We start from the raw sequence: 10,913 nt of genomic DNA on the forward strand, positions 1-10,913 counted from the left end.
GATCTCAAAAGGACGAAAAGCAAAGTCGGACTCGACGGCATTTCAACTCAGAACGTCAGGAGCTAGAGTTGAAATATATACAGACATGCATCTTTTTATCTTGTACTTGTTTTTGTCATTGGACTGCAGCCATGATGGGGCACTGATTTGAAGGATTTTAATCGAACAAATCAAGCTCTTGACTTATTTTTTATTCTGGTACTTATTTTACAATTGGGACGTAAACACACCAACACCGGTTATCAAAATGTGGGATAGGGACAAAGGCATAATGATACACAAAAACACTTACACACACGCGCGCGCACACACATTCACAGTTTCACTAACATGGTGCTGGTTGACCCGGGGATATAGTAATAGACACCTGCTGAAGATGCCACGCATTAAGACTGAATCTGAAATCACTTGGTTTCAAAGCTAACTGCTTAATCACACAGCCAGACCTGCGCCTTCATATGTATAGATAAACATTACCGACTACATATATTTAACGCAGACGTGTTGCGTATTTGCCGGTAAGATGCAATTCGGTGTGGTGGAGATGTGTGAAAACTATGTGCTGGTATTCTTATGTATGCATTGTCCAGGCATACCAGCACATATTTTTCGCACTATACACATATAAATCGTGGACTGGCGATATGATTCATCTCCGATTCGGTTAGGGAACGTGATATTGATAAGCCACAAAAATAGCGAAACATCGATGTCCATCACTCCTGAATGGGATCTGGGTAAGTTATCTCACCTGTCCTAAACTCTCTGGTTTCTTAGCATCCGGTACTTTGAGAGTAATCTCCACCACGCTATACCACAGCCTACCAGCAAATACACACAGCATGTACGTTAAGTATAACGTTTATTACATTACTGTTGCTTCTATTTCATATTTGGATACATACACACACACACACACATATATATATTTATATATATACACACATACACATAAATATATATATATATATATGTAAATGTGTGTATATATATATATTACAAACACACACGCACACACGTGTGAGCGTGTCTCTGTGTTGACACAGACATGTAGAATATTATTCTTTCTTTTCCTTCCACCTCTCTTACGCATTCGGTTATTTTGCACTACCGACCAACATGAAAACCGCTCGAGTGGGTCAACGAATAAATGAATGAAAAAAATAAGGAATGAATTAATTACCAAAGTAATTAATCGGTCAGTTACTTAAGTCATTAATTAATGCTCATTAAGAATTATATACTCATAAAGTAATGCATTCAATAAGATTAAAAGAAAGCATATGGAAAACATGTAAAGTATGGGCAATTGGACAATTGTACATGCGTACGAATATGTATAAGTTTTATTTTTGTAGCTTTAATGCAACCGTTTTTGTTTACATATTCCACTTTTTCTCCAAGAGACTTTAAGTAAACAATTAGTATTTTTTCAGTGGTTTAGGTCTCTTTTTCAAGTTTTTTTTTTGTTTTTCATGTCCATATGTTATAATTGCAAAACATTGTGCATCATATACACGTAGGCGAAAGCAAGTTTAGGTGTGTGCATTTGTGTGCGTGAGTGTGTGTTTATGTATTTGTGTACGTGTGTGTATGCATATATGTATCTCTTCATATGTATGTGAGTGTGTGTGTGTGTGTGTGCGTGTGTGTGTCAGTACACTTGTCAACACAACTGGCAACGGTCAGTTCGTCGGTGACTAACCCAAAGAATACCTCTCCCATGTTAGCCTTGAGAGGAGAAATCTCGTAGGGCAAAACAAAACCCGTTAAAAGGACGGATAAACGCAGCATAGGGTCAACGTCAATCTATTATACAACAGAATGCAAGTGTTATTAGGCCCCTAAAAGTGCTTTTTCGAGCTTATGAGTAAGCATCTTTCACAGAAATAAATACCAAACGCAGTCTAGTGCAGAATAATTCACCTCATGGGCTGATGGCTGCTCTTTAGCCTTGGCTGAGAAACTATCAAGAGAATGGAAATGTCTTTATAAGTACATCTGATCATTCATGAACAGGCTGTATTAGAAATCACTACAAATGATGCGCTGATACAACTGTAATGATTTGTAATAAAGCCTGTTCATTCCATCTTCTCGTATAAAAATTCTTTTGTATACACTCTACGGATACTTGCGTATTTCCACATGTATATTCAAGTAAAAGAAGTCCTACTTCTTTTCGCTGAGTATTCCGTCATTGCTGGGCAATTTTCACGATAGAATACCTTTAGTTCAATTTTTCACAATAGAATACTCTTGATCAAGGCAGGTTGCTGCATTATTTGGGAGAATTTATTATGTATCGATAAACTAAATTTTTGTGTTTCAATTTGGTGCATAGATGTAAGGATCATATCAGTTCGCTACTGATGCTTTGTAAGGAACTTTCGACTCTGTCAGTCTAATAAAATTCCTTATACACGCACACACACACATGCGCGCGCGCACACACACACACACACACACACACACACACACACACACACACACACACACACACACACACACGCACGCACACACGCACACACACAGCATGAGTGATATACATATCTAAGGAGTGAGTGTGGTAAATATATGTATATAGAGGAGAGAAAGTATACAATGAGAAAAACATAAATGAAAGAGTTAGACAAAGAGAGTAATCATTTCTGTTGCTGTCATAGATTTTGAAATATTGAAATTAAGAGAAAATGTTTAAATTTGGTATTTTGATGTACTTTTTCCCACTGAATCCGATTTTGTGATTTATTCATTCCCGAAAAATTTCAAGAAAATGTTATAGAGATTTAAAGTTTGATCATTTTTACTCAATCAGAAAACAGGATTTGGAAGGTAACACTTTCTGCGCGATAGCTGTCTATCATAAAATAAAAGTGAACATTACAAGTTTTAAACAAAATGAAAGCAAGATATGTGTCATATAAAGAAAGGGGGAGGGTCAGCAGGTGGGAGAGATATACACATACAGACAGAGAGGGATAAAGTGTGTGGTAAATATATAGAGAAAGGGGAAGGTGTGAAAGAATGAGAATCTGACCTAAAGAGATAGAGAGTAGGAGATTTGTCGATCTAAAAGTTGACTTATTTCTCGCAGAAAATTATAATTTTGATTAATTATAATCGAATACTTTCCCGTTGGGACGCAGATTTCGAAAGTCAAATCCATTTTCCTCGAGGACGCGCTGTTTCGGAAACTTTAGGGGCTATACTCATATACATACACATATATACACTCATTTAATGTGTGTGTGTGTGTGTGTGTGTGTGTGTGTGTGTGTGTGTGTGTGTGTGTGTGTTGTGTGTGTGTGTGTGTGTGTAGGTATGATTGGATGCGCTCGATGCACGACAATTGAACTATAATAGGTTTCGACTCAAATGTTAATCGCCTTTAATGTTAATCGTCGTTAGTACACAGAGACGCGCGCGCACCTTACTTAAAAGATCGGGAAATGGGTTGCAGTCCCTCAAGATTAGAGAGATTGATGCTACTAAAGTTCCTTTGGAACAGTTGCAAAACAACTCCTGTTTATAGGACCATTGTTATTAAGCGATGGGAGGAAAGCAGATACTGTTGGATGGAGGCGTAGAAATTTGTGTTTGCGCTTGGTTGCAGAGTAAAGCCGTATGCTGTAGAAAGCGTTTAAAAGTTTAAAATCAAAGTCTCACTGACTTGGAAAATCTAAAAGAATGCCTCTTATATAGAATCTGCAGTTGAAATAGTTCGCCGTCAGCTAACTCTTGCTTGTCATTGTATTATTAACTATGGATACATCAAGAGAGACACACGTCTCGTATAAGCGTGTGCTACATCCAGTGATGTACTTATGAGGTGATTATCATGAGACAAGCTGAAGCAATAATCATGGTAATCTTAATTGCTATCTAGTAATTATGACACAACCTCTAGAATTAGAGGTAATCATAATAATATAGACTACGTTGTTGCATCTAGAATCAACAAACTCTTTAACGATGTCTACTATGAGAACCCCGTCTATCTAAGCACTGTACTCAATGAATATATTAGCAAAGATATGGTGACCAAAACATCACAAATACTAGCTTAGAGATACGTTTTATTTCTCTTTGTATTCTGTTATTTACGCAGCGAATTTTCCCCCAAGCCAATGTACTAGTTTATCCTCCTCACGTAAATATTATTGTTTCACTCACCTAGATTACGCCATAAAACTTTTCTAGCTCATTCTTCCCAGCTACTCAGAAAGACCTTCTCTGTTCACGTGCTGTTTCACAAATGTTCAAGTTGGATGTCATCAGTATTGACATCGTGGGCAATCAGTTTGTGATTGTACAAAACGATTAAGGACATTGTTCCTCTACTTCTGATTAACCAATGCATCGTTTACTTGTTGCAGTCTTTGAGCTGCGGCCATGCTGCAGTGCTAACTTTATGGCTGTAGTGGAACGAATCGCCCCTAGTACTTACTATTAAGCTTGGTACTAATTCTATCGTTCTATTTTGCCAGATCGCTAAGTTACGAAGAGGTAAAGAATCCAACATCGTTGTCATGAGGTGGTGGGGGCCAAACACAAGCACAAAGGTACATACACATAGATCTGTATACGCACACACACATATAGATATATACACACATATATATACCTATGCATATGCATACACACACACATATACATACTTCACAAACACACAATTATATATATATATATATATTATATATATATATATATATTATATATATATATATATACATGTGGGTTGAAGAATAATTCATGAGTAGTTTTTCTTTTCAAATTTAATAATGCATGCAAAAATAAAATGCGTTGGCAAAATGTTTTATTTCATTTAAAAGAGAATTTTGGGTTTTACAAGTGTGTTTTGATTTGTAAAATAGTTTGATTTTTGTGTATTTTCAGATCATTAAAATGGTATGTCAAGTGGACAAAACTGAGCATTTTCGACACTACTTGCTTTTTACATTCAATTGAGGTGTTAAGGCTACTGAAGCTGCTCGTGACATTTATGCTGTGTATGGAGAAAGAGCAATGCTTCAAAGTACCGCCCGCCGTTGGTTTTCGCGCTTCAAAAATGGGAATTTTGACCTCAAGGACGGATCACAGACCGTTCGATCAATTGAGTTCGATGAAGGGCGAATGAATCAACTTCTTCACGAAAATCAACGTCAAATGACCAGAAAATTGAAGGAGGAGATAGATTGTGACGAAAAAGAAAAACTATAATGAACCACCTTCAATCAAAGGGCAAGTTTCACATTACCAATGTGACTAAAGCTGCGATTTAATATTCATCCTCCATACTCTCCAGACTTGGCGCCGTCAGATTTTTCATCTCTTTCGAACACTTTGCGCGTTGTATCGTTCAATAATGACGAGAAATTGAGGGCTTAGTTGGAAGAATTCTTTGAATCAAGACCGGGAGATTTCTATCGCCGAGGTATCTATCTATCTGTCTGTCTCTCTGTCTGTCTGTCTGTTTATCGATCGATCAATTAAACTTATTTTCATTTCATTTTTATCGTTCTTCCCCTTCCTTTGATATTTGTTCAGCTGATGTCTCTTACCTTTTATCTTTCTCTCTTTTCATATTTCTCTCTTTTCATCTTACCCGATTTTTTCTGATTCTTCCTGTGGTGTATGCGTTTCTCCCTGTTTACTACTATGTATAGAAGAAAACTCCATACCATTGATATATTTCGTTTGTAATCGACTGATGAGGGCGTTACTATCATAAGTTGTTATACAGCCACTTGAAACATGTGTTAAATGTTTTCGAAATTTAAATAATTGGCTTGTGATAATTTCCTAATAATATATTATTCAAGTTTAATAACAATCTAGCCCACTCTTATCTGAATAATACAGTTATATATAATGCAATATGGGAATAGATGTAGAATGCTTATCTGGATACCGAGTCGTATTTGATAAGTGTACTGCATCAAGGTATACTACTGAATACACATATACATACATACATTAATTTATATTTATATTTATCTTTTTATCTATATGTATATACGAGATGTCCATCCACGTGTGCACCAGCAGTTGTATATGCATAGAACAGAACAACAGACGAAAAACTTAATGAGTTTGCAAAGCTCGGACTTAGAGAATATCTCGTTTGTGTAAACTATATTAATTTTCAGTTGGAACCCAGCTTGAGGTATATCTTCTCTTTTCATCCGTGAAGGCACCGCCATTTCATCATGTGCTTGCATTTGGATAGAAAGAGAAAATCTTAAGAATAGACATACATTTTGGTATGTGTCATCACAGAACATGACTCAACTTTGAAGCCAAGCGTTAAAGATAAGAAAGTGAAATAGAAGTAGGAAAACGTTATGGAAAATGAGGAATAGTTTGCAAGGAGGAGAAAAAAGGAGTAAGAGAGAATGAGTGTTGGTGTGTGTATGAAGAAGAGGAGGAAAGATATGCACTAGAAATAATTTTGTAAGCGTTTAAAATTTATCATTCTATTAATTTTTTTAAGTATATGCTCACGCTTGCACTTTCTGATTATGAATACCGTTGTAAATCATTATTCCACCTCTGCATTTGAAAGTGCAAATGATGAATGATAGTGAAATGGAAAATATTTCTATAAGATAGAGCAATGATGAAACTGCAATTTACGTTTGGTTGAGAAGTATAACATCCTGTATAAGTAAAACAATGTCTGAATATAATAAAATAGAAGTCCAAAATTTTCTCTGAGTGTAGGAATCTGCATATGTATGTACGCATATATATCTACACACATATGCATATATGCATATCTATCTATGTATCTATCTACACACCCGCACGCACGCATATGAAAATGGTTTGAGCAAAATAACCCAGTTTAGTCAGTAACATATATTTGAACAACAAATACGAATAAAGTTATATTAAGCGCCATACAAAATAAATCCCATCACCTGATGGCAACTGGAACCAGATCAAAATGATGAAGGGAGATAATCTCAAGACTCAAGTATTCTCCAAAATTGACATGTTTTAAGCAAGACAGCTTTAGTGCCGGGATACATAAAGACAGCTGGCGACAGGTATTTCTGTCTCAATAAGCTTCAACAGAACAACAGTTGTCTAACCTTGTATGCCATCATTTTACTTTGTTGTACATGCACGCATATATACATTAAGTATACATATACACACATATGCACACATAGATACATACAAACACGTGTATATGTATATGTCTGTATGTCTATCTTTATGCATATGTGCATGTGTAAATATTACAATCTATGCCTGTTTTCGAATCTCAAAATTTTCCGTAAGTTATATAATTCTGGTTGTTTACAGCGATAAATTCACCTTTCTCATTAAAACAACGAGTTTGAAAAAAGTATCAGATATTAATTTGGAAACGGTTGTAATTCCTTCTTTGCTTGTAAATAAAGTTTTGGAGAATTATTGTTAGGTGTCAAATACAATAGATGCTTATCTGCTTGCCTAATTTCTTTTCTATCGCCATTTCATACATATACATATACATACATACATATAAATATATATATATATATATATATATATATATATATATATATATATATATATATATATATATATATATATATATATATATATATATATATATATATACATGTGACCGCGTGTGTACCGTTGGCGAATTTTTTCCTCCGTCTTCCCTTCTTTGGATCTTTCCTTTTCCTATGTTTCTGGCGAAGAGCGTCCAATAATACTATACTTGTTCCACGTCCTCGTGTTGTTGTGTTTTCTCTTTGTTTTTTCATGTTTGGATTAACTATATATATATATATATATATAATATACGAAGAACATTTTAAAAGGTCACTGGGCCATTTATATCATTTGGAAAAAACCCATTCAGTGCTTTATATGTTGAATTAATTATCCAACTGTCAGAAAAGGTCAATTGTTCAAGGTTAGAGTTCGATGACTTCAACAGTAGTAAAGCATATAAGCAGCTGTCACTAAATATGATCAAACAAACTTTATGGAATGGGAGTTAATTGAAGCATTCAAACTTGTCACCTACAAACCTACATATAGTATCCCCTTCCCAATCACTTATACCTAGCATACAATCTTTTGAAAATCTGTCTTTATTTACTTTGATTTATCTTCTCGATCTCACGCTTTTAAAAAAGTCTTTGCTTGGAACCCTGAGTCATATGAAAAAAGGGATGAAGTCATTTTTTTATATATAGTCAATTCTTGTATTTATATAATATATTCTGTGTTTCTCCAAGGCAAAGGGTCGGGTTTTTATACAGAAAAGGAAAATGTAGTTTGTAACTTCAAAAAGCATTAAATATATCGGGGGAAGAAACCAGTTAGTGACGACGATGGATATGGTGACGATAGTGATAATGACAGTAATCACGAGTAGGGAGCAAACAACGAGGAGGACGATACAATCTGAAGATGACAGGGAGGAGGCGAGTAAAAGGGATTGTAAGGGATAACTTTGGGCAAAAGTCATTGATTTGTTGGTCAACTTACTTGAGGAATCTAAACATGTATGACTTGCTGCAGCTCGACCATTCGAATCGACCATTTTTGGCGACCAACTGAGGAGACATGATTTTGCCGACATGTTGGGTGCAGAAATTGTTCTCACCATCATGCAGCATCCCGAAGCTGAAAACAACAACAATAATAATCATAATAGTAGTAGTGGTAGTAGTAGTTTTTTTATTGAACTCAGAACGTAAAGAGGGACAAAATGCCGCCAAGCATATTTTTCGGCGCATTATCGATTCTGCCAATAATAATTATAATAATAATAATAATAATAATAATAATAATAATAATAATAATATAATAATAATAATAATAATAATAATAATAACATTCTATCATAAAGGAAAGCAAAAAATTTGCTATTGATCTCGTGCAGGATACCCAAACTGAACAACCCGAGGGAAGTACGGCAACTATTGTTGCAAAGAAGGTGAAAATGATGGCAATGAAGAAAGCGCACGAGCAATTGGCTGATAGGTGGGAGGAGAAACCTCTGCACGGCAAATATGTGACCCGCAGCAAACAAGCTGATGTTGACCAGAAGCAAACCCATTAGTGGCTACGGAGCTCAGGGCTAAAAGCAGAGAGCGAAGGTTTCATCCTGGCAGCTCAAGATCAAAGCCTATTAACCCGGAACTACCAGGCCAATGTGATGAAAAATGGAGCAGACCCAAAATGCCGATTCTGCAACGACATGATTGAAACAGTGGACCACCTAATCTCTGGATGTAAAGTCTTAGCACCAGTGGAGTATAAATTAAGACATGACAGAGTTGGCCAATATCTCCACTGGCTAATAAGTCGGCATTACAATATCAAAACTGCCGACAAGTGGTATAATCACCACCCTGAGGCTGTAACTGAAGGAGAAAATGTAACCATTCTGTGGGACTTTCCAGTACATACAGACCGAACCATCAAGGCCAATAAACCAGATATTGTTGTGAAAGACCAAAACAATAAAGTTATCATAATATCTCAGCGAAAGAGTTTGACAAGCTCAGAAAATACAAAGACCTACTCATTGAAATTGAGAAAATGTGGCATCTCAAGGCGGTTACAATACCAGTGATCGTAGGAGCACTAGGAATGATCAAGAAGGGAACCGAAAATTATATGAGAATGATCCCTGGCTTACCATCCCTGCAAGAAGTGCAAAAGATTGTCTTAACTGGTACATCACACGTATTGAGAAGAGCATTGTCGATGTGAGAACTGTTGCTGCTCATGTATTTTAATTTAACTTTAAAAAAAAAAAAAAAAAAAAAAAATGGGTGATGTGAAAGAACAAGTGGGTAAAGTGCCTAACTGGAAAGCCCCCAGACCACATGGGATTCGTGGCTTCTGGCTGAAGAGATGCCATGCCGTGCATGGAAGACTAGCAGCCCAATTGAATGAGTGTGTCCAGAAAGGTACAGTCCCCACGTGGATGGTGACTGGGAGGACAAAACATAATGAAAGATAGAAGAAAGGGGAATATTGTGAGAAACTACCGCCCCATAGCATGCCTTAAATATAATCTAGAAAATACTCACTGGAATATGTGCGGCAAAGACATATACATTCCTGGCACAGGAAAAATACTAACAAGGGGACAAAATGGATGTAGGAAGAGTTCTCAGGGTACCAAGGATCACCTGGTCATCGATAAAACAGTTTTGAGGCATTATATAAAAAACATCATACAAACATGTCTACAACTTGAATTGACTTTAAGAAGGCGTATGATATGATGCCTCATTCTTGGATCGTTGAATGCCTGCAGATGTCTGATGTTGCTGACAATATCTCAAATTTTCTGCTGCATAGCATGACAGAGTGGAAAACCAAATTGTACTCAAGTAATGTATTCCTTGGGGAAGCTAATATTAAAAGGGGCATCTTCCAATGTGACTCGTTTTCTCCGTTACTTTTTTGCAATTGCACTAATACTCATAACAATGACACTTAGGAAAGTGAAGATGGGTTACCGATGTGAGAAGAAAGGTCCATCATTGAACTATCTTCTGCTAATGGATGACCTGAAATTGTTTGGGAAATCTGAAAAGCAGATAGATTCCTTAACCAAAACAGTCCGTGTGGTAGAGACATCGATATGGAATTTGAAATCACCAAATGTTCAGTACTTAATATGAAAAGAGGGAAGAAAGCAGCCTGCAGATGAATGCGGCTGACATGAGGAGAGACCATGGGTGAATCCGATGGTAATGGGTATAAATACTTAGGGATTTGGGAGCTGGATGACATTCTACACAGAGAAATGAAAGTCAAGGTCAGTGAGGCGTATCAAAAAAGGGTGAAAATGGTGTTGAAATCCAACGTGAATGCCAAAAACTTGATTACCGCAATGAATATCTGGGCAGTTGCGGCGGTCAGATATAATGCGTCCA

General features: G+C 36.3%; 1 protein-coding gene across 1 annotated transcript in view; it reads right to left on the reverse strand.

The window, feature by feature from the left end:
- Window positions 1-10,913, reverse strand: part of LOC115213637 (A disintegrin and metalloproteinase with thrombospondin motifs 16) — a 408,361-nt gene that overhangs the window by 73,955 nt on the left and 323,493 nt on the right. Inside the window, exon 9 of the mRNA XM_029782588.2 lies at window positions 8,503-8,640. Coding sequence (XP_029638448.1) covers window positions 8,503-8,640 — 138 coding nt within the window. The remainder of the gene's footprint in view (window positions 1-8,502; window positions 8,641-10,913) is intronic.

Source organism: Octopus sinensis, linkage group LG1 (genome assembly GCF_006345805.1).
Source record: "Octopus sinensis linkage group LG1, ASM634580v1, whole genome shotgun sequence".
Lineage (NCBI taxonomy): Eukaryota > Metazoa > Mollusca > Cephalopoda > Octopoda > Octopodidae > Octopus > Octopus sinensis.